At 42.8% G+C, this 25,270-nt stretch overlaps 2 protein-coding genes across 10 annotated transcripts in view; one reads left to right on the forward strand and one right to left on the reverse strand.

Annotated features, from left to right (window-relative positions):
• GYG1 (glycogenin 1) overlaps positions 1-11,113 on the forward strand; it is a 40,490-nt gene extending 29,377 nt beyond the window's left edge. Inside the window, exons 6-7 of the mRNA XM_075555903.1 lie at positions 7,542-7,761; positions 10,806-11,113. Of these exons, the coding sequence (XP_075412018.1) occupies positions 7,542-7,761; positions 10,806-10,979 (394 nt within the window). The 3' untranslated portion in view covers positions 10,980-11,113. The remainder of the gene's footprint in view (positions 1-7,541; positions 7,762-10,805) is intronic.
• Positions 11,114-17,420: 6,307 nt separating this feature from the next.
• Positions 17,421-25,270, reverse strand: part of HLTF (helicase like transcription factor) — a 95,900-nt gene continuing 88,050 nt past the window's right edge. For all 9 annotated transcript variants that reach the window (XM_075555908.1, XM_075555911.1, XM_075555910.1 and 6 more), the window contains exons 24-25: positions 22,170-22,250; positions 17,421-19,583 (exon numbers count right to left, since the gene is read on the reverse strand). In XM_075555908.1, coding sequence (XP_075412023.1) covers positions 19,431-19,583; positions 22,170-22,250 — 234 coding nt within the window. In that variant the 3' untranslated portion in view covers positions 17,421-19,430. The remainder of the gene's footprint in view (positions 19,584-22,169; positions 22,251-25,270) is intronic.

The following is a 25,270-nucleotide window of genomic DNA, read 5'->3' on the forward strand; positions in this document are numbered from 1 at the left end:
AATATTGAGAGTAGTGATACCAGGAAGGAAAGGGGAAGGGGGAGGGAAGGGGGTACCAATCACAATGATCTACATATAACCCCCTCCCAGGGGGATGGACAACAGAAAAGTGGGTGAAGGGAGACGTCAGTCTGTAAGACATGAAAAAATAATTTATAAATTATCAAGGGTTCATGAGGGATGGGAGGGAGGGAGGGAAAAATGAGCTGATACCAAGGACTCAAATAGAAAAAAAATGTTATGGAAGTGATGATGGCAACAAATGTGCTGGACACAATGGATGCAGGGATTGTGGTAAAAGCTGTGCGAGGAGACACTCCAGAACACTGAAGTGGGCTCTTGAAAGACCTGCACAAAGACCAGCACAGTCACTGGAACAGAACAAGGGAGAGCTGAGTGGCTGGAAATCAGAAAAGGCACGGGTCAGGGCTGAGGCCTTCCATCATATTTCTCAATCCCTGCGCTGATCAAATCATCCAAGACCAAGGCTCCAATAGAAAGTGTTTAGAAAATGATGATGGCAACATATGTGTAAAGATGCTTGATACAATTGACACATGGATCGTTTAAGAGCTGTAAGAGCCCCAGTGGGATGATATAAAGGAACAAACAAACCATCCAGGAAACGGACTGTCAGAAGAATTTGGCGTCAGGATTGGGGGAAGGCTGGGAACGCCTGCCATATGCAAAGACCCAGCCTTGCTTGGTGCAAGTGAAGACGGCTTGAAGCACCTTCTGATGAAGATCAAAGACTCGTCTCCAGGGAGGACCCACCTCAACATAAAGAAGAAAAGAACCTTCCCAGTCGGACTAGTGAGCACGGTCAGTCGAGAGAAACACTGACCATGTAAGGACTGCCTGTGACTCAGAGCCACAGCCGGCGCCCGTGGAAGTAGACAGATGCCCCTAAGCCGAGAGAGGACGATCAGACATCGTCCCACTTTGGGCCAGTCCCTGAAAGAAGACTTCGTGCTTGGCAAAGTGGAGGGTCAGTATGGGGAGACTCGCCGTGGCTGCAAGCACGGGTTAAATTGAAGATGCCGCGGGCCGGGCCGGCCGTGTTCGGTTCTCTTAGACGTAGAGTCTGCTTCCTGTGAGAGCTTGCTTGGGGGCACTGAACCAGCAGCAGGGAAGGAACGAGGGAGGAGAAGACATGTCTTCCTCAGACGTCTCAGGTGGGTGGGCCGCTGAAAGTTTATGTCTCACAGTTCGGTTTCATTTCCCCTACACACAGTTTAAAAAAATGTAAACCAAAACAATTCCTCTCCAACATTTGAAAGTTTAAAGAATTTCCCCCAAACCTCACTTTGAAACTTCTTTTGAAAATCAGGTCTTCGGTGGGATGTGAAAGGTGTCATGTACCCGAGCCACTGGGACAAATGAGTCGCGATTGAGAGAGACGGGGAAAACTTCGAGTGGCATTGGGCCTGGTGAGGAATGTATCGAACGTTACTACATTTGGGAACGCAGTTGGGGGTGGTGCTCGCAGAAGCCACGCAAAGAGGACGTGTAACGGGGAGTCAACTGTGTGAGACGCTCTGAGAAGTCTGATAAGAGGACCGCTGAGAATGCGGAGGTCACTGGTGACCGGCAAGAGGACATCTGCTAGCGTGGCGATGGAGAAGGCCGACTGAAGAGGGTCCAAGAGCGTGGAAGGGAAGTGGAGACGGCGGGTCAGAAGAGCGCATCGCTACGTGTGGCTTTACAAGGGAGCAGAGAAATGGGGTGGTAGCGGGGCGGCCATTCGGGCCCAGAGCAGACAGAGGGAACCGTGACAGCAGGTTGGGGACTGGGAGCCTGCCGAGCAGCGGTGTTCCTGGCTCCGTGCATGTGGACAGGCCCACTAATGCGCACGCGTCTGAGAGGTTGGCTGCGAAGACGTGTTCTCACGTAGTGACCTGGAAGAAGGGCAGAGTACACGGCAGGGCCGAGAGGCAGGTTGAGAGGTGATGTGTTGGCTGGAGAACGCATGCACAGTGTGCGCGTGGAGACTGGCAGTGCTGCGACGCCCACCCCAAAGGGTCTCCCTGGTACCCTGGCCAGGAGAGCCCTTCCCTAGAGGCCAGCCGGGTAGGCCGTGCCGTTGCCTAGCTCTTGGTCTCGCTTATTCAAGTTGGGGTGAATGCTGACACTGTTGGGATTTCCTGCAGACTACTGAGACGGACATTTCCCTCGAGAGACAAGAGAAGTATACACTGGGGACACCACCTACCCGCCCCCTCCGCCGGCCCCCAGCCCTTAGTGAAGGTAGCTTTTTGGCTGCTGGTGGCAGCTGCCCTCTGAAGATGGGGCATGCGCACTGCAGTGCTCCACAATCCCTCTCTCGCCAGGTCTTCCCCTGAGCCATCAGCCCCGCCCCTGCAGCCACCTGAGCCTGTGACCCTGGTGACTAGAGGAAGGGCAAGTAGTCATTGTACCCCGCACACCAGAGCGAGGCTGAGCCCGTACGAGGAGGAGTGGCCCTGTCATGGAAAATGTGAGCCACTGGGCTCCTTTGATTGCCGGAGAGATGTCGCGCCGCCGCTGGGCGACTGTCCCTCTTGCCTGGTGTCTTCAGTGAGCCTCCTGCTTACGGAGCCAGCGACGGCATTAGCTGCTTTCCCGTTTGAACAGTTCGGAAGCCTCCTCCACGCATCCCTGGCTGTGTGGCCCCACTAGGAAACCAGCCTGGAAAAGCCTATCTGATCTCTTGGTAACACCAGGTCACAGGGATTATTTTAATGGCTAACATAAGCAGTCCTGTTGCTGGCTCTGGTTCAAGCCCCGTCTTGTGATCTGGATGTTTCTTTTTGAGATTCCATGAAGCTAAAATTAGAACACTTATTTTAAGAGACCTATGCAAGCTGAGACAAATCCCCATTACTGGGTCAGAATGAATGGCTCTCGCTAGTTTGGAGACAATTGTGACATGTACCCAACTATTTATTTATTTACGGCTGGCCAGTAATCTGATACACCCGGGAGTGAGTCAGTGATTCGCCTGGTTAGTCTTACTCCCTTTCTCCATGCTCAGGTCAGTCAGGTGAACTTTAGTTTCGGACGTCAACATTTCCCCTCCTTATTCATCCGCTGACGATGTTGCTTGTGGCCAAGGGATATCAGTTTTAACCGATCGAAAGTTGTTGCCTGTGGTGGAGGGCGGGGTGGGGGTGGCATAGAAAGAACACTAGAGAAAAGATCCCAGGTTAGGTTTCTGCAAAGTATACCCCCGGAATCGCATGAAGGCTAAAAAGTTTAAGTAAAAAAATAAAAATCCCCTTTTACTTAATGACCTGCTCTTGTGGGGTTTCATTTTGATATAACTATTTTGGTTTTTCACACCTACCTGGAAGCTAAATTTAAATGAGAAAAAGTTCTTTTCCAGAGGCCATCCATCCACAGAGAGCATGTTGGGGACATAAAAAGAATTCACTGCCGTGCATAGCTAGATGAATTGAAACTCTGCTGCTGCTGTCGTTGCCGTGTGCAGTAGGATTGGTTCCCACTCATAGCGATCCTGTGCACAGCAGAACCAAGCACCGTCCACTCCTGCCTCACCCTCGCAATTGTGAAGCCTGAGCTCAGGGCTGCAGCTACACTGTCAGTCCATCTTGTCAAGTGTCCTCCTCCTCTTCTGTCCCTCTCCTTTGCCAAACTGGATGTCCTTGTCCAGGGTCTGGTCTCTTGGCAACATGCCCTGAGTATGTGAGGCAAACGCCTCGCCATCTTCGCTTCCGAAGAGCATTCCAACTGTACTTCTTCCGGGACAGGTTGGCTTGTCCTTTGGGCAGAACGGGTTGGTTCGGTATTTATTGTTTGCCAACACCATAATTCAGTTGCATCAATCTTTCTTCCATCTTCCATGTCCAATGTCTAACTTTTCACATGTGTAAGAGGCGACTGGAAATGCCATGGCTTGGGTCAGGCACACCTTAATCCTCAAAGTAACATCCCTGCTTTTCAACACTCTACGGAGGGCGAATGCAGCAGGTTTTCCCAGTGAAAGGTGTTGTTTGATCTCCTGACTGCCGCTCCCACGAGCATTCCTTCAGTCATCCAGGCAATACTGACACACAGTGACCACCCTGTGGGATTCCGAGAGTGTAACTGTTTACGGGAGTAGGAAGCCCGGTCGGCTGGTTTCAAACTTCCGACCATGCAGATCGTAACCACTACACGACACCACTGGGGCTCCTGCTCACGAGCAGTCTGATACATGCTAAGTGGACTCGTGTCTAAGAGGCTTGCTCATCTCTTTAATTGGATGCAAAGCTTTTTAGGCTCTCTTGCTGAATTAATATATAATGTTTTGCTTGTGCAAGTTAATACACAGTTAAAACAGATTCCCAAACCTTCACATATATAGGGGTACAACCCAAAAGAAGAAAAAAATTTAAAGGGATGTATTTAAATTGTTTTATAAAACAACCTTATCACCTTCAAAGTACTCTCCATGACACTTAATACATTTGTCAAATCTGCGATTCCATTCCTGGAAGCATTTTTCAAACTCATCGGTTTGGATGGCTGACAGCACCTCCTTCATTTGTTCTTCACCTCTTCTACATCATCAAATCGCTGTCCTTTCATGTCCCTCTTCATTGGTGGAAACAAAGAAGTTGCACAGAGCGAGGTCAGGTGAGTAAGATGAGTAGGGCACAGAGGCATGCTGTTGTGTGCCCCAAACTGGCGCATCGGGATGGCTGTCTGAGCAGGAGCATTGTTGTAGTGGCAAAACCAGGCCCCTATCTACCACCAATCAGGCCTTTTTTAAAAAATCACATTAACAGTCTGACCTGGTGGAATGAATTCCAAATGCACTGTCTCCCTCACATTAAAAAAAAAACAAAACATCGTCTTGATCTTAGATTTCACTTGACGAGTTTTTTTTTTAATGAGGTGATGATGGCATCTTCCACTGGCTTGACCGATGGTTGCTTTTGGAGTTGTAAGAATAACATGTCTTGTTACCAATAATGACCTGGGGATGGGGGGAGTCTGGGTCGCTTTGGAGCTGTTCTTTCAAAGTAAGGCCAATGCTTTGTTTCCTGGTCAGCCAGAATCTGAGGCAAAAATGTTGCAGTGATCCTTCTCATTCCCAAATCTTCCATTAAAATTCACTGAACTTGGCGCCAAGGTAGTCCAGATAACTCCCCCAACTCTTCAGTGATCCATCACTGCTCTTTAAGCACAAGTGCACACATTTTGTTGACGTTTTCATCCAGGAAGTTGAAGGATATCCAGAGTGAGGGTTGTCATCAATCGACATTTCTCCTTTTTGGAAATGAGAAAACCACTCGTACACTTGAGTTTTTCCCACAGTGCTGTCATTCTAAGCTGTGTTCAACATCACAACAGTTTCTGCGGCATGTTTCAGATCAGGAAACAGAATTTCACAACTGCACTCTGTTCTCTTAACCACCCTGGTGGTCTAATTATGTCAGTAATTTTGTTAAGGGACTTCTCTGTGGTGTAATTCCGAGTGTGTCTCGGGTTTACCGCTTCTGACAGTTAACATTGACCCCGATCCACACTCGGGATGACCGCCAGGGAGGTTAAACCATTTATCACAAAAATGAGGTTTGAGCAAAACTGCTTGTATAAGAAAACTCACTGTGACCTGAGAAAACCTTCCCAGGTGATGACACTGGGTACACTAACAGAGCGAGTTGCTAGATGCTCACCTCGCAGGAACAATGCATCCTACGAAAGATCCAGCCCAATGGAGCTTTGTTCTGTTTTTGTGTGTGTGTGTGTGTGTGTGTGTGTGTGTGTGTGTGTTTTGGGGGGGGGATACCCCTTCATATTTAAGAGAATTTTGAGGATTAATACATAAGCAGACAACCCAACACACCCTGCTTGGTGAAAGTGAAACGAACTTGGAGGACATACTGATGAAGTTCAAGGATTTCAGCTTTTAGTACAGATTACGACGCACTGTAAAGTAAACCTCATGGGCAACATCATGATAAACAGAGCAAAGCTGTTGAGGATTCCGTCTCACTCGGATCCATAGTCAACACTCATGGAAGCATCGGTCAGGCAATCAAATGATGTTCCCTTGGGTAAATCTGCATACAAACTGCAAACTTCCTGCCACCAAGTAGAGATCTCACTTCGAAGTCTGAGTTACCCGTGACCCAAGCCATGGTATTTTCGACTGCCTCACACAAATGAGAAAGCAGGACAGAACAGCAATCATCAGAGAAGGACTGATGCATTCGAATTACAGCGATGACAATATTGTAAGGACTGCCAGAAGGACAAAACATCTGTCTTGGAAGAAGTACAACCAGAATGTTCCTTAGAAGAGAGGTTAGTGAGGCTTTGTACATGGGACATGTTATCAGGAGGGGGTCCCTTAAAAAGGACATCAAACTTGGTAAGGTAGAAGATCGGTGAGGGAGGAAGAACCTCAAAGGGGTGGGTTGACAAACCTACCACAACAATGAGCTCTATCCCACCAATTGGGAGGATGGCGCAGGACCGGGCGCTGCTTCATTTTCTTGTACAAGGGGTCGCTCTGAGTTGGAGCTGACTCCCCAGCCCCTAGAAACCATAGGTTGCTATGAAAATCAACTTGTGATGGTTATATAATCTCCTGTCTACTTGCAAAGGGATAGAATCTAGCCTGTCAATCAGCTGGCAACTTGATGACTTCATTTGGAGACGGGATGGAAATAAATAGCTGACTGGAGGCCAGACACACACTCTGTTTGGTCTTCCTGCTGAGAAGCCACATGGAGCCATGCAGTCAGTGCCAGAGCCCTGGAGCTGGAGGAGCCACATGGAGACCCACGCCAGCGCTGAGATGCTTCCACTAACACTGGATCCACAAAATTTTCCACCCACTGACCTGTGATCTTCCTGCATTTAGCATCCTTGCATGTGTTGTGTGAGTCTAAAGATGAATTTACAGACTGGACATGGACATGTGGGCTAATACGGACTTGTGGACACGATCTGGACTGGGCTGGGCTGTTTTCTTAATATACAATTACTCTTTATGCAAAGCTCTTTCTTATATGCATATGACTGTCGATGAATTTGTCTCTCTAGTCCACCGAGACTAACACACCTCAATGGTGGTGGGTTCAGTTGAGGTTGGGAAGAGTGATGGCTGAGCCGTCATCTAATGTGTACATCCAGGTTACTTGTAGTCCATGACCAATTCCAACAGTACTGCTATGCTGCATGTTTCATGATAATCCCTGCTTGCACACCGATTTTTTGCAGCCTTGCAGCCAGGCTCCTTGGTAGAGAGCACATGTCTGTTCACCCTTATTAGGTCACATTCAATTATTTTCCGCCTGGCCGCGTTTCCTGTTAGCAGTGGCTAGGTGGTGTGTGTACTGCATGGAGTCTCTATTCTTTTCCTACATCTCTAGTGGGGTTGAGCACTCAACTCAAACACTGCCCCACGATTAGAATAAGTATGTGTCCGTTTCTCAGTGAGATGCTTCTTTCCTAATCACGACTGCAGGCTGGATGATACACTGCTGACCATATCGCAAGGTGCTTGTTGATCCAAAGAACTTACCAAACTTATGTTCACCCGGCAGGTTCGGTGCAAATGCCAAAGTTGTGCATTTTCTGGGACTAATCAAACCATGGAATTATACTTATGATCCCAAAACACGAAGTGTCAGAAGTGATGGCCAGGACCCTACCATGATTCACCCGGAGTTTCTCAACACGTGGTGGGACATCTTCACCACCAACATTGTGCCTCTGCTTCAGCAGGTTGGCCTTGTCAAAGACACCGTCTCGTACCTGACTGTGGTAGGTTCTACTTTCTTCAAAGCAGTTTTTTTCTAATTTTATGCAGTTTTTCAAAACCTATCAATAAAAATAGGTCAGGGTGGGCACTTAGTGGTATTTTAAATACAGAAGTTTTTGTGAAAGGGAAACTGTGGCCAGCTGAGAAAGAATTACTATCAGCAAAGACTGAAGTAGCACAGACTTCTCGACAAATCTCCTGGGCTCTGAATGCCAAGAGGCAGTTTTTGGATACAGACGTTTATCGTGTAAATGATAAATTCCTAAGGATGTTTGTCCTGAGACTTTGAGATGATTCTTAAGGTGGCATGCTATAAAAATGAATGCCCCATTTCATGTTTTGGAAAAGGCAAACACTTACATACCCAATTTTTATTTGCTATCTGCGTAGAATATTTGCAGCGGAAGTCACAGTAGCTTGAAATGAACACTTGTCTAGGATTACTGTACTCTCCTATGTTTATGCTTCTCTGGATACTATATATACCGTATATACTTGAGTATATGCTGAGTGGTTTTTTGGGGCACATTTTGGATGCAGGTTTTGTGGTATAATTAGTGCCTCAGCTGTACTTGAAAAAAAACAACCCAAACTTACTGACTCATTGAGATGCCCTAGGACAGAGAGGAACTGCCCCATGGGGTCTCCTAGGAAAACAGAGCAGCCGGTATGTTCAAACTGCCCGTCTTTCTGTTACTAGCCACGGGCTGAAGCACTCTTCCATGAGGGCTCGGCCTCGGGCGTTCAGCAGAGGATTGTGGACACGGGGCCTCTGCCGAGGGCATCGGTATGGACAAGAGCAGTCTGCGCTAGCGCTCTCTGACCCCAGAGGTCCCCCTTTGAGGTTTCGTACTTTGGAGAGACATGAATTAGATCTGTTACAAGTGAAAGTGTAGACGCCAATGGACCGTTATCCAAGCTAAGTGCTGAGTGCATGGAGGATGTAAGGTTCTAGAATGTAAGGTTCTTGTCTGTGGCAAACATTTTAGCCACTTTTTTTTTGCTACCCCCAAGTAATATTTTAAATAGGATTCTGCATGCATACAACACAGCAGTTGAAACAGCGCTTAGCATACAAAACACACACACACACACATAAGTACTTTACAGGATAGAACATCCCATGGGGGACTCATTTTTCAAAAGGAGCTTCCGGTGGTACGGGAGTTTAGCACGAGCAGCTAACGAGAGTCAGCAGTTCTAACTCACCAGCCACTCTGTAAGAGAGAGAAGAGACAGTCCGCTTCCTTACAGATTTACAACCTTGGAAACTCTTTCGGCAATCAGTCCTCCTGTACCCCACAGGGTCACCGTCGGTCAGAACTGACTCAACAGCAATGAACTCGGAGGCTTTTTCTTGAGCCAATGTGGAAGCAGACTGCCGCATCTTGTTCCCACAAAGTGGCTGGTGGTTTGGAACTGCCAAGCTCTGGGTTAGCAGCTGTGCTGGGCTCCACGGCTCGTTGCTTCCCATGTGCCCCCCTCCGACTGAGGCATAGCCAACTCCTAGCGATCCTAAAGAACAGAACAGTCGCGTCATAGGATTTCTGACTCTAGCTCTTGATGAGAGCAGACCTTGTCTCTAGCAGCCCAAGCGTAGCATGCCCGCTGAACCCCCAGGGCAGCTTGTCTGGCACATAGCTGCCCTTTAATAAGTTAGCCAACCTGTCAGATCCCGGTTTGTCAACAGATTGAGGCTTCACTACATTTAAGTTCTTTGGAGGTTTGTAGTAAGTCAGCTCCTGAGAGGCTGTTATTCACCGGGAAATACGAGATGGACCTTGTTTAAGGTCTTCGTCTACAACCCAGAATCAAATACAGCTCTTCGGAGAGTCAGGAAGATGTTCGACTATAAAAGCTGAACGCTCTTGAATAGGATCCAGCACTCTGGACTCGCCTTCTAGGGTTCCTCTCCAGGGAGGTTCACTGCGGGCAGAGCCCCCATCCGCCACGGATTAATGAGAGCGCCTCCCACGCCACTCCTTCTGCTCCTTGAAGGCCAACGTGGGGCTTTCCCAGTGGAAGTGTTGCTTATGTGCAATCCGTGGAAAGTACCTAGATCCTTTGTAGTGGCAGTGTGTGAACACAGGCACGCCTCTCCTTGAGTCCAGACACAGCATGAAGAGGCATTCGGAATTTATTTCCCAAAGAAGCTGTGTTCTGTGCAAAGCAATGCCTGTGTGGATTCATTTGCCTTCCTCTTTCTCTGCTAAGATTCCCAGTACCTTGTCACCTCGGAGCTTCTCAAAGCTCGCCTCGGTATTTCTTTCTTTGGCACCTGGAGTCACTGCTAATCTATACATAGGCTGTAGAGTGGGCGTCCTGTTTCCTGTGAGCTCACTACGTTCCTTCTGCAATGCAAGGACTGGGAATACGAAGCAAAGGAAGGTGACGATGAGAGTTGAAACAGATTTTCCTAACTGAGCAGATTAAATAAGCAGAAGCTACAGAAACAGATGCTACTTCAGTAGCCCAAACAAAAGCCTGAGCAGGCAGATGCGTTCAGTGCAGGCCCACAGCGCTCAGCCTTTATTAGGATCGTGTGACCACTAGTACATGCGGTGTGGCTCTCTGGTCAGGTTCCTTCTGGAAGCAGCTTAGCCTCTGAAGTATCATTCTGTTTAAGTTCTCAACCTTTCTGAGCCCACAGCGATCGAGAATTGATCAGGAGACTGTGTCCCCTTCTCCATCCGCCTTACACTGTCTAATGAACTGTTTGCAGCTTTCAGACTCGGTCTATACACTGGCTTTCTCTTGTGGCTTCTGTAGAAAGGTATGCAGAACTTAAACATTAACCCTAATTTGTTCTCCCAATGTTTTCACTGAGTCACGAAGTCTCCATTTTGTTAGGGAAAAAACCCCTAAGATTTTTGTTATTTTTGTCTTTTGTTTGTTCACGTCATGTGATACTTTCCCATTTTTTTGCTACTTTGCATGACAATTCATCCTGGCTTTTCTCACCTTCTTCAGTTTATTGCATTCTGGGAACGGCCTGATTTCTAGTTCTCAAGGCCTCTGATGAGCTCTCCTCTGCTCTCCCTTCTAGGAGGAGGTCTCAGGAGCCGTGTCGCACCTGTCCCTGGGGGAGCTCCCAGCTGTGGTACAGCCTTTTGTATCCTCGGAAGAACGGAAGGAGCGGTGGGAACAGGGCCAGGCTGATTACCTGGGCGCAGACTCCTTCGACAACATCCAGAGGAAACTTGACGCTTACCTCCAGTAGAAACACGGCCTTCCTGCGAACACACCACTTCCAGGGAGTCCGCTTCCCAGACTTAGTATCTAGAACTGGGTGGAGGAGGGATGTTACAGTTGCTAGAGAGAGGCTTTCACTAAAACTCACTAGTGGAGGGGTTTGTTACCGGTCAGCCAGTGAGAACTGGGCCAAAGTTGTGACCACGGTTCTGTGACATAGACAGTGTTCAGTTAACGTTTCAGAAGTTCTCGATTAACGTTGATTGCTCAACGTGCTATGAGGCTGGCCATATCAGTTTCTAAAATGTGCAGTACCAAGCTCCAAATCTGTCTCCCTTCAGAATGGGGACACGGCGCCTGTCCCTTGCCTGCGCATTGCACCCTCACTAGGCCTGTATTAGAATAGTCCAAAGGCAGCCAGAGTGATTGTTAATTCTGCTTCCAGGTAAAGGCAGCCTGCACCACTTGATAGGCATACCAGCAGATGGAATTAACCCATTTCATCTGTGTCAAAGAGGTTCACCATTTGTCTATGTACAGCAAGGCAGCATGCTTCAATGCTTTTGTCCGGTTCTGTACAGCAGAGCCGTATGTATGGCAGTGTGTTCTCTGATGACCCGCCGCGGAACCCGCTATGAAAAATAAAGACTTATTGCCATCTTTTTGGTTGTCGATTGTAAAAATTAAGGAAGCCACACACACCCTCTTAAGAAAATGTAATCGGGATTTTTCACAACTTATGAATATTATCATTGTTTACAAATTCAATATGAAACTAAATCCTGGGATATGCTTTTAAAATATTTGATATTCAATCTAGTATTCCCCCGTGATAGTGATGGACTGGATGGAAGGGGTGAGATCACATTTTATCTAGTCTGTCACCCTCATTGCATGTCCACAGTGAGTGGACATTCAGAGATTGGCCATGTAACCTTCCCATTTAAATCGTCGTTGACCTCTGAACCTATGCAGTACTGTCTCTCAGGACATCAGCTGGAGTCCGTATTGGACCCAATGCCTTCTGATGCTGTTGTTTCTGACTTTAAATGAACGAATGGAAAAGTAAAGCCTGGGTATTAAGTTTACAGATGATTTTAGGTTGGGAGCATTGACCAGTTAGGAATAGTTAGGATCCAGAATCATATTTTGAAATGAAAGTGGGCAATCAGAAACAAATCGTTCTTTTGGAGAAAACAGAGGAAAGTGACTGGATGGTTAACAGACTCTGAGGGAAAACTTTAGGGGTGTAACTGGACAGAAACCCCAAGGACTTCTGACCCCGCCTTGAAGATCATGCTCCTTCGCGTCTCGGTTGGCCACAGGGGCCGGCACAGTGTGAACATTAATGCACAAGAAGCCTGGGAGAGAATCATGGGCCCACACCGAATAGTGGCTCCCACGGGAGCTCAAAATAAACCTTTGGCTAAAATTGTAAAGTATTAAATGGTAAATAATTTCCGAAGATGAAATGAGTCACAATTATTTGAAATGCCAAAGAATTAAACACTGGATCTTCAAGTGCCTGAGACATTCACCAAACAACCATCAAGTGCCATGTGTCAGGCTGTGACACAAAGCTCTCCCCAGCTACCTCCCAGTGCACTGGATGTCAACAGACTGTTAAAACTATTTTAAAAATCAAAAAGAACTCCTAATTTTCAAAGCTATCTGCAAGGGGTAGTTGGCTAAGTCTTCCAATGAGAATCCAATGCACAGAAAATTCCAAACAAAATCCATTAAAGTCTAATGTGTAAATCGCACAAATGGGTTTCTGACTCACTAGCTATCTGTGCATAATTCCCAATTTCAATCCAGTCTTGTTACCTTCACAGCCCAACGACCATGCTTTCCAGGAAATAAGCTGTGAATCAGGGCAACTCAATGGCAACTTTATTCCAGAAACACCTACTGCAACAGTTAAGCGTCCTAATTTCACATCATACTTAGCTTCAAGTAACATACATTTGAAAGTAAAAGTACGAATTCAAGTTCTTATTGAATACCTTCACACCTCTATTCATAGCAGGACTGTACAAGGTGGGCCTTGATAGTTTGTATTCTAACACGAGAGACCAAGAAAAGACCAAAAAGGAACAAACAACAAATTACACGAAGCCAAGGAAGCTGACGTTAACAAGGACAATCCAATCATGGTGGCCAAGAAAGTCGTCCTCCATAAGATGGCCTTTAGAGCCAGAGAAAGACGGCAAGGGTCTTTCTCCGAGAAAGGGAGTAAGGGGAAAGGGAACATGGTTGTAAAGAATTCAAAGACACAGGGTGGAATGGTTTCATTAGCCAAGGCACGGGATTTGGTTCTAAATTCTGTAGCAATCCACCCACGTTTTACTAATGAGCAATTTTAAGTGCCCCAAAGCAAGCAAAATGAGGAACCAGCTTCAACAGGTGTTTCATCAATACTCCTTCCTTCTTCAACTGCCTGATGGGTTTGAAGTGTTTTCATCTGTAAACATTCCTATACATAGAGAAATCTTTTAAAAATAAAGACTTCAAAAATTATCACCAAAATATTAGTGATTCCAAAAATACCAACTGATTTTAAAAAAATCCTATTTGAGTCAAAACTTAAGATCCATACACTGCCATTGGTTGATATATGGATGATAATATACTCATTACTCACCTTTTATTGTTGATATTGCTTGGAGAAAACATCACTGCTGAAGAAAGCTCATACATTTTACATGATTGCTGGCTGCCGTTGGCCATGTTCTCATCTATGTGCAATGAACTGATCTAGAGGATTTATCAGATTAAGGCATAGGTTTTTGGGGGGTGGGGAACAGTTCATAGAAAGGCAGAGTACTTCCAACCTCTGATTATGTTGTCACTCGTGATTAATTTAATGCAGGGACATTATTTCATCAGGAGCCCTGGGGGTGTAGTTGGGCTGCTAACTGAAGGTCAGCAACTCAAAACCAGCAGCAGCCCCACTAAGCTAACTCTCTCCTGCCATTAACAGTTCAGTCTCACAACCAGGTGGCAGTTATACCGTCCTGCAGGGTCATTAGTAGTTGGCTTCCACTCAACAGCAGAGTTTGGTTGAGTTTATCTCATTCAGAGTTGAAAGTTAACTCTGGATTTGGTGAAATGTTTCTATACAGTTCCATTCATCACTATTTAGGTTGCCCTGAGGTTTAGTTTGTCAAAGGACAGGGCGAATGCTCGGTTCTCACTAGTGTAAGAAATTAGTTACGTTAACACCCAAAGAGAATCAGGAGGGTGTTCTTGGGATTTTAGTCTTGTGGATTCTAAGTTTATTTCAGTCCACTGAAGTTATTCTTAAAGATCTATTTGTCCTCATCTGTGATTTGTAATTGAAGAACGCTTTTGCTGCTGGGGAAACATCGAGCGCACAGTGGATGGGAAGGGGCAGGCTTGCTGTCACAGCAGACCTGAAGTGACCAGGGAAGTGCAGGCTTCACTGGGCTTCTAGAAAGCCATGCCGCTCTTGGTGCATTCGATATGAAGTATGGAAAAGGAAGTTGAAGGGAACTGAGCAACCAAATCTACCTCCATGAAACTCTAGAAAAAACTGATGAATCAGTCCGGCTTGAAACCATGTATCTCTACTCCAAATGATCGATTGGGATGACCTGAAGGCCCACTAGATACATTATTTACACTAAATGTAACGGGGAGTAGGGGTTATTTTTAAAACAAGGGGCACAAGAGGGTTGTTGCATAGGGGATTCGATGTTGAATTATTAAAAATAAAACTGTTGCTTGTGTGGATTAAGCATTATTTAAATGCCATCTACAAAACATAAAAATCACCGTACAATGGTTCTAGTCAGTTCCCGGACTCATGTACGCACACACCACCCCCTGCCCCCCCCCCACCGTGGTAACGTGCAGGGTTTTTTTCTCAGCTAATTTTTGGAAGGTTATCACCCTATCTTTGTCCCTAATGGGCAGGCCTCCACTGACATAGATGGGTGGGTGGGGGGGGGGGCGCGGGGGACACTTGAGGTACATTAGCCAGTAAATGAATCCCAGTCTCCTGCATGGATGAATCCTACCACGGTACTACCGATGTGTGTAGTGTTTTGATGTCATTGAAATTATATATATATATATATATATATATATATATATATATATATATATATATATATATATATATATATATATATTTCTTCTAAAAATATGTGTTGTAAATCCTCTACCTGTGGTTATAATTCCACTTGGGAGGATTTTGTTAGAGGGTTGTTTATTGTGCCAACCTGGCCGTTAAACACATGCGGGGTTAATTGAAGGGCGGAGGGATAAATGCCTCGGTGAGCCTCGCCTTTCTAGTTCTCGGGTCTCCTGCTTTGTGATGGTCGCACCAGAGTGCATCTGTCTTAGCCAGTTCCCTGCTTCAGCTGGCACGGCTCACTTACTGCAAGACAACCCCAAGGAGAAGCCACAAGGACCTACCCCGATGCTGCCCTGAGTTCTGAGCAGCCGTGTGGAGACCCTTGCCAGTGCCACGATGCTTACACATTCACTGATTCAGCTTTCCTCCTGCAGTCGGCATCATAGTGTGTGTCTTGTGAGATGGCGGAGGACTTTGTGGATTGGTGTTGGACAAATGGGTTAACGTTGGACTTGTGGGCTTGGGCAGCACTGGGTTGGGATGTTTTCTTGACGTGCACTTACCCTTTGAATAAAACTCTTACACATGAGTTTCTGAGGATTTGTTTCTCTAAAGACCCAGACTGATACAAGGGTGTATTTAGTAGTAGAGGCATGTGCTGACACAGCTAAGCAAGCACAGACAGAGAACAATGCTATGATATGAGCAATTTCCAAGGAACCAAACAGACACAGGACCTTCACCCCAAAAACCAACAGAGAAACTGTCCTCTAGAGCTGTGCTGACTTCAGACTTCTAGCGTGTGTGAGAGCTGGTTTGTTGAGGGCACCCCCAATGACTAACAATGCTGCTGTACTGGGGGTGTCTTCAGGGGCCTGGTCGCTATGTAACAGCATGGACAAATTACTAAAATACCATGATTTGCGTTTTTCTGATTATCCCAAATTTTAAAATGTACTCTAAAATCCGTTTTTAAATTTTGATAATATGAATAGTAAATGTTGTAATCCAATACGCTCTAAGAAAAATGTGAACTATAGGCCAATAAAAGACTGCATTTGTTTCAATTAATAAACTCTATAATGTATAGGTTGTATCCTCATTTTGTAAATGAAACCAGAGCATAGAAAGATATGACTGGCAAAAGATAACTCAAATTTTTCTGTCTCCAACTCCGAGACCATGTTCTGCATTAAACAAACTCATGGTCAGAGTGTCTGCAAGGACCAAGTTAGACAGTGCTCCTTGACTACACTTGAGTTCGCTAGCTGTTATCTACTCACTCTGTAGACACTTGTAATTCTTGAAGTATGCTTTTCATCAAGCCTGTGACCCACCAGTGCTACTGACAGTGTTTTTTCTATCTCCTGTTTTAAACAAACCTTTGAAAGTGAGTGTTTTTCTACTTTGTCATGCAGGCCAAGTTCTTGCATCAGGGTCCCTGGTTGCAATGAACAAAAAAAGAGTCATTTCTAGATAAAACACTACAGGCTTATTTTAAATACATGCGATATGCAACCCAAATCACTGTGGCAGCACACCTCATTTGTTTTTGCAGTTCAGAGCTCCTGTCTGGCCTACAGACCGGTTTGTGGCAACGCTGCATTCAACCAAGTGTATCAACACATTCTTCTAACACCTTGTGTTCATTTCACGTCACATTTTGAGTTCTTAAAACTATTGAAACATTTTCCTAATAGTGCACAGTTAACAGATTATTTATATGTACCGGGAAACAAAAAGCATGGTGATTGCTTTATTGAGATAATCACTTTACGCTGTGATGGTCCAAAACTGAACTTTTACCTCCAAGATAAGCCTAAATTTTGGAATGCTGCTTCTGTGTCAGAAAAAAACTGTGTAATTCAAAGCTTTTTAAAGAGAAATTTGCTCCTTGACATCTCCCAACAGAAAACATACACCTCTTGAGAGTAATTTCATTGGTGCTCATTGGCAATAAATTGCTTAAACTTTCGATTAAGTATCACTAATCTATGAGGTGAAATTACAGAAAAATATACAGTTACCCATTAAACCACTGTACATGGATATTATCAGAACTATTCTCTTTATTGCAGATGAGCTAGTGTTAATAACCTGAGCCAATGTTTTTCAAGATCAAGGCACTTAACCTAAACACTTATATACTCAGATAAACTATTTCAATAAAAAGTACCATAAACTGAAAAAAACCTCTGATTCAATTAAATTGACCACAATTTAAAAGGTGAAGAGAATATGGAATTACTAATTTAATCATGGTATTTTTAGTAAAAATGATGCAAAATAGACACTATCAGAGAAGATATTTAATAAATGATTAACTTCCTTTAGTCATTAAAATAATGTAACAAAATAAGCTAATAATAAATTTCTGAAGCTTTTATTGATTAAGTTGAAAACAAAATCCAGTTTGAAGCACAAGTGTCAATACAGTATCTTCAACACATTTCTAAAACTATTATTCTACTCAATAATGAAACAAAATTAACAGCATAGGCTAATGTGAAGCTTCCATTCCAATAGTTTATATATTTTCTTAGGATGAATTGTATTCTTTTTTTAAACACCATTTAACAGAACTGTACACAAACAGTCATTTTTAAAATGACTTGCCAAACCTACTATAAACACATTTAAAAACACAGCTCAGCAAATGTTTGGGTAAAGAAGCAAATGTAGTTTTTGCCGTTATATGGTAAGTTTTAAAGGCTCTGCCTTTTTAAGCAAGAAGCAGAATGTTTTCTTTTTTGCTGAATATTTTTATATTTAATCCTAGTGGATTATTGACATACATAAAATGCACACTACCCTATTTTGTGAGGTCCAAATCAACATGACTTTTGTCTCTCTTGCAGGTTTGGACCTGTACTCATTGTATAAACTGATACTTATCCAAGAAGATAAATCCCTGCCTTTCAGTTCCTCATGCCAGTGAACCAACCACAGTTAGTTACTAGAATATTCTACTCTTAATCCTTGCTCAGAGGGTCTGTTGGTCCCTTTTCATCAGAATTCCCTTAAAGAGAGGGCATGATCATGGAGGGAGGCCTTAGCTAGGGAAAGACCATCGTAGGCCTCAGATGTGCACCATGCAGCAATATACTGCTGCCTCCAAACACCTCGCATGAGACCCTTCTAACAACGTTCATAAACACCACAGTGCTATGAGTCTGCGTCAATATAAATGAAGCTCCTTTTGTTACAGAAGTAAGCATTCTTGAAACAAACAAACAAAAACATTCCCTTAAGGAAATAACACCACTGACTACCTAAGCCTGATCATTAACCTTCCTATTTGTTTTAAATGTGACTCAAAGAGTCACCTAGGATTCTGAGGCAACTATTATAGGTTTGTTTATTAACAAAATGTAAGGAAAGGGTATCTAATTGTAAGTAAAGATGAATTAAATTCTGAAACCAAATTTTCATTCTAAACACAGATAAGGAAGCATTTACGTTCAGAATAAGATGTCTTTAACAGGCTGAAATGATCTTGCAGGTCCTCCAGCCTAACCTCCATCTATCCAGTTTATCATACCTCCCCCATTCAGTAGTATTCTGAATTATAAAAGTTTATAAAGTTATTTCAAAAAGATTCTACATAAATAAAAATTATCTATTTATAGAAATATCTATTTAGCAATGCCATAATTTAAATATCAAATCAAATTGAGAATTGGTTTTCTCCCACATCCACAGGCTGTATTTACACCTTACACATCAAATTACATTTAAAGCATCACTACAGTACTGCCTGACTAAAATGGAAAAAATAGTGCTATTAATAGCCCGATACTTTTAGTGAACATAAAACTGCAAACAACTCGCTCACCTGGACTTTGGTCTTTTATTTAAGTTTTGGTAATGGAATGCAAATGTGGTTTTTGAAAAGTCTAATAAAATCCATCTCTCCTACTGTCAGTGTGTACAAGGACTGGCAACCCACTGCACACAGAAGGGAGGCTGTGATGAATTCCGACATGTGTCCAACATAGAAAATAACTATTTGGCCAAAGTAGAAAGGATTTGACCTCATCTGAAGTATGAAAAAAGCTGAGCACTTGGGAGATATATGAAAATACTCAGCATAGGTACTGTGAAAAGTTGAACAACAAAGTAACATTTCTTCCCCCTGAAAAATTATGTTAGGCCACAGTATAGAACAGAACTTATTGCTATTTTGAAAGACCATTAAAAATAGAATCATATATAGAAGATATTATGTGTCAATAATACCTCTTCCCTAATGTAAAATATGCCCCCTTTTCATTAGAAGACATATTTTTAGGTCTCATTTCTAAAATTCTGCATTTATCTCATTTCTAAAACCTCTGTATGTATCTATCCAAACTGACTGTACTAAAACCACACCAATTATAAGTCAATTATCGTTTTGATTTCATTGATTTTTGCTTGTTTCATTTCATGAGCAGTGGGCTTCTTAGTTCCAAAAGCTCCGGCTGCAAGTTCTCTCTTTGTGTTTTGTATTTTCAACATATTTTCTTCAACGGAGTCCTTTACAATGAACTTTTAAAAGAAAGGGGGGAGGGGAGAAGCAGAGGGGGTTAAATTGGATAAGTACACTTTTTTAATCACTATTTAAAATTTTTAATGCTTAGAGATTCAACAACAAAAAAACCCAACTAAGAAAATTACATATACTATGAAAAGAATGAAAGATAAAAATACTGACCACTAAGATAAAAGAAAATTCTGAAAGGTGATGAGAACACTGGTCTACAAGAAATGAATTTGGTGTCTTACAAATAATACACAACCTTGTAAGCATATATAATAATAACCTACTGGAAACTGGGTTAGCCAGTCCGCTTTTCACAATATAATAAAAATATTCATAATAAGGATTATCTAAGCACTGCTTCTCATCAGTTTGTATGGTTTTTAACAGATAAAAATATGTCCTTAGAGACTGAAGTCATATTTCCTAACTACCATCACCAAAGAAAAGTACCAAAAAATAACCCCCAAAACTAGTTAACTATGAGTTATAAAGACTAATGCAAACAAAACTTTAATTAGATTAGTATAATTTAATATTGTATATTTTTAAAAGTAAATCTCCCAGAAATACAATGAGACATTCTCCAGTATAATTAATAACATTAACAAACTAAAGAGGAAGGACATGCACAATGATCTCAATAGATGATGAGATGGCTAAAATTTATTTGATAAAATGTAAACTTTTATACCTAATTTAAAAAATCTTGTTAATTCAGTAAACTGTAAATCCTAGGTCTTATTAAATGTATATATTAGCTACCTTAGAAAGAGATGCTTAATGTAAACTAAAGTATTCCAAGTAAATTATTAAAAACTCAAATATGATACACATCATTACTATTATTCAACATTGTATACAGAGATCCTAACTTACTGCAATTATTAAAGAGAAATTATGATATAAAATTTCACTGGTGTATATTAAAAAGGTCTAACAGGGAGAGATCAATGTTTTTAGCAAAAATACTTCATATTTTAAAGGCATTTCTTTCAAATTAACCTTAAATCCAATGCAATTACAAATTCCACGTAAGATTTTCAATAAAGTTCAAGGAAGAGCAAATAGGAGTAACTGATTCCATTTTCAAACAAACGGGGGGGGGGGGGTTATCAGAGCACCTGGCCCTCCCAGACTTATGAACACAAACTCTATAAAAACAAGTAGGTCTATAAGAATGCAGAGTCAGAAAGGAGAGTAATTCAGCAGAGTCCAAACGGACACATTACAGACCAATGAAAGAAAAGATGGACCTTTCAAACACAATGAAAGAATAAATGTTTCTTCATCTGAAGAACCGTTACACCCACACATCACTGATTATTAACAAATCTTAGTGAAATAAAATCTTCCAAAAGAATCAAAAGTATAGAAGAAGAGTTTTACCAAACTTAGACAAAAGCCTTTTTGTCCTACCAAGACTTTAGGAGCTACAGGGAAAATGTCACTTTGTATATCACAAAAAAGCACATGGACATATAATCATTTACAGTATATATAACAAGGATAAGACAAATCAGAATATATCAAGACCCCTTTACACGAAAAAAAAAAAAAAAAGGCACACAAAAACATTCTGCTGTCACCATGGCTTAGAATGTCACTCGACGAGGGCAGGAGCATGCGCTTATGTCTTCTCGTACCGTTATGTTTGTCTGACAACAGCTTGGCAGTCATCCAGTACAAATTCTAAATCTGTAATTCCAGTTGTCTTAATCTACATCAGTATTGCCCCAAGTGGGCTCTATTACCCCACAGAGGGAGCTAGAACAATCCAGGGGAGTTACAAAGACATATACTTACACTTTATCCTGGATTATGGGCTTTAAGGAAAAAGATCTTAATTGCTAAGGGTATTATAAAGACAAGATAACTTATACTTTATCCTGGATTACGGGTTACAGGGGATCAAGTAATTTTTTTTTAAAGAGGCAATCAGCCCATTAAGTTTGTGTACCTATTGTTTACTTATATATTCACAATAAAGACCATTATGCCAGCTTGTATTCATTTTTCAAAATTAAGACCGGCTAAATAAATTATGATGTGCCTGTATTATGAAAAGAAGCCTTCATGACATAGTGGGTTACTCACGGAACTGCTGCACAGAACAGCTGATGGAGGGAATTCACCCGTCTCTTCAGGAGAGACAGGTCCAGAGGCTGTCTGCCCCGGCAGACTGAAGTCTCAGAACCTCTTTTTAGCACTTAGTGCTACTTTGACCTCTAGGTTGCTATGAGTCAGAATCAACTCAATGGTAACAAGTTTGATTTTGGGGAGTATGTTTTGAAAAAGCCATGTAGATGTTAAAACAGACAAAATCTCAGCTTACACTATTAAGAAGCCAGCAAACATAACATGCTACAGAATAGAAACTATCATCCACTTGCCTCAGAAAGACATGTTTCGGATATATATATCTACAGACTTGAAAGCACGTAAGCATTTGGTAAGGGATTTTGAAGTATTGATGGTAGGTGGTTTCCTCATTTTGCTCTGTATATAATTCTCTTTTAATCTTTTACAATATTGTACACCTTTCTAAAAAAATCTTTATCGACCTGCCTGAAAATAGAGGGTTTTAAACTCACTTTTGTGATGATAACTTCTTGCTTCTGGCCAAGTCTGTGGCACCTGTCAAAGCACTGGTCCTCTGCAGCAGGATTCCAGGCCTAAGGATCACACAAGTCACTGGGTTACTGCCCTGATCTGTGAGTGTGCTACAGAAATACTTTCACTTCAGTAAATTCACTCACATTTTCCAGCTGAGACACGGTCACTGAAAATGCACTGGGGGAAACAAACGCTGTCCCCTCTCATCACTACTGCAGTCGACAGGCATTATCACAGCTACCATGCCTCTACCCACTACGCACCCAACACACAGACTTGACACTTTCCTTCCGCCGTGTAGCTGGGCTTTGTTTGTTTGTTTGTTTGACTTAAGATGATCTGCACACACACAAAAGATGGTCTGCATCTGCTCAACAGAAAAAGCTAAGAGTACACATCTTCTTAGATAACTTAATTTTCTTCATAAAATATAAAAATTCTCAGGCCTATTTATAAGAAATGCTCTGCTTTGCTGGTCCTTCCTTTTCACTTTTTTCTATGCATGAGAGAAAGTTATAAAACAAAGTTTCAAGAATAGTGAAAGTCTAAAATCTTAAGACTGTGGATACAATTGTCTACATCTGTATTAGAAATTAGTTTGATGTAAAAATAGAGCTAAAAAAATTAAGCCTGCCTGTCTTGTTGAATAGAGAGCAATGGAAGAGTTCTTCAACTTAGAAGTCCAGTCACTTCTAAACAATATGATATATTATCTAGATGTTGTCACTGCGCCAGGAAGTCGATGCCAACTGACAGCCCCTGTGAGAGTGTACAGCTGCCACATAGGAATCTTTATGGAAGCAGGTCCCCAGGTCTTTTAGAAGTGGGTAAAAACAAAGAAACAGAAGTGGCTACGTGGCTAATTCAAGGCTGGAACCTTTTCAGCAGCTGAGCATGTAACCGCGATGTCAGGGCTCCTCCTACTGTCAAGTCCGAGTCATGAAAATTCCCTGTCTGACAGTGTAAAGTAACCTCAGGGCTGCATATGAAAAGGCCCCATGTATATTATAATTTACGCTTAGCTTAATTTTTTCAGTTGTTGGGAAATCAAGGACAAAGAAAGGATTTTCTATTAATATGTGATAATTTGAGTTTTAAGGAACCAATGCGAAAAAGCAGCGAAGTTTGTGCATATCGGGCTGTTAACCCACCACCAGCCACTCCGAGAAAGATGAGGATGGATTGAGGACGGATTTTTGTTCCTCTGAAGATTTAGAGTCTCAAAAACTAAAAGGAACAATTCTACTCAATCCTACTGATTAAGAAGAGAGTCAAAGGCATCAAGTTTTGTTTGATTGAGGTCCTCCCCCCAGCATGTTCCCCATCCACCAGCATGCAAGTTAGATTTAAGAATATACTTAGTTTATAATTTCCCCAAAACTGTTAGACTTAATATTTTAGAGTGAAATCCATTGGACATTAAACCAAGAGCCCAGGTATAGCTTCTTTTCGGAAACCCTGAAGTGGTCAATGAAAAACAATAGGGTTAAAACATTCTGAAGCTGTTTTTAATGGCTTAAGCATTTACTCTCTCATCAACTTTATACTAATTACACTATTTTGATAGTAGCATAGACTCTTCCTTCCTCATCAGATATTACGTTTGTAAACTACAAAAAACAAAATTGGAAATTGTGTTCCATGAATGGCTTCTAGAGTATTACAGGGTGGGGTGACAGTGAGCTTTTTGGCAGCACCGTGGCCGGGCTATGATTCTCAGCCAACGTTCACTAAGTGTGGAGTGTGGGTTTTGAACAGTGAAGGTCGGCAGCATAAAACCACCAACTTCTCCATGGGAGGAAGATGGGGCTTTCTACTCCTGTAAGCACACTCAGACCCCTGTGGGGACAGTTCTATTGTAGCCCGTAGGGTCACTAGGATTCATAATAGGCTACCATAGTGACTTTGGTGAGTTAGTGAGTTTGGATTTTTTTTTTTTCCGAATTCGCATCTCCTGACCTAACAGAATGTACTCACAGCCAGTTTTAAAAAGATAAAAAGGAGGAACGCAACACCCTATTCGGGTCATAGTCCTGATACAATCAATTGAAAGGAAGTTTCTTCGAGTAAGTGGCCTGCTGCCGATACAATTGGTTGCTGTAGAAAAGCGTGCTTGCTTTTTCCTGGGTTTGGATCCTGCATCTAGGTCATCACTTTCTGGTTTTTGGACCTCGAGTCAATGGCCTGTCATACTGGCAGCTATCATGGTAGTCAACAGTGGCCTGCCATCTGACCCGACAACCGGAACCCGTGTGGCCTTCCTTGTCAATCTCTGGTTCATTAGCCCCAGCAGCTATGTAAGTCAGGAGAAGCTTCCACCCCAGACGTGGAATCAGCTTTTACAAGTTTGTGACCCAGTTACACATAAAAGCATCACTGACTTTGTCTCCCTAGAGAACCCCACCCGAGAAAATCATTATGTAACTGGATCTGCACTTACAACAGGCTTAAAAAAATTCTAACGACGACTTAACACTTCACTCAAGACACTGAGGCAAAACAAATACAATAAACCACTGCCTCTCATGACATGAATTTGAAACTCATTAATGCCTAAATACGGCTCTATTATAAATTCCATAGAAGGGCTATTTCTAATCGAGAAAACCAAGTTTCAGTAGCACATAAATGCACCGAATAGGTAACCTCAACTGAATTAATTTGCTTTTAGAGCTCAGTAAAATTTCTCCATGTTAAGACTAGTCTGCGTTCAGGCAACACGCTTTAACACGCTCACTCAATGGCAACTAACTGATTCCAACTCACAGCGACCCTGTGGGACATGGGTAACTGCTCCTGTGGGCTTCTAAGAAGGCAAATCTTTATGCGAATAGGTGGTCTGTTTTGCTCCCAGCTTTAATACTATAAATCTTAAATCAGTAAGGCACGGAACTAGCCTGTGACTGTTGCTGGACAGTGCCTCCAGTATGAACAGCCCCTCTCTGCAATTAGAAAAAGTGCTCTTACACAGACCTGTAGGGAACGCAGCTTCCCAAGTCAAGTTCATGGTGGAGCTGAGCACCACTCGTTCCTATGCATGCATTTCACAGCAAGTGACCTATTTTAAATAGGTACTAAA

Source organism: Tenrec ecaudatus, chromosome 8 (assembly GCF_050624435.1).
Source record: "Tenrec ecaudatus isolate mTenEca1 chromosome 8, mTenEca1.hap1, whole genome shotgun sequence".
Taxonomy (NCBI): domain Eukaryota; kingdom Metazoa; phylum Chordata; class Mammalia; order Afrosoricida; family Tenrecidae; genus Tenrec; species Tenrec ecaudatus.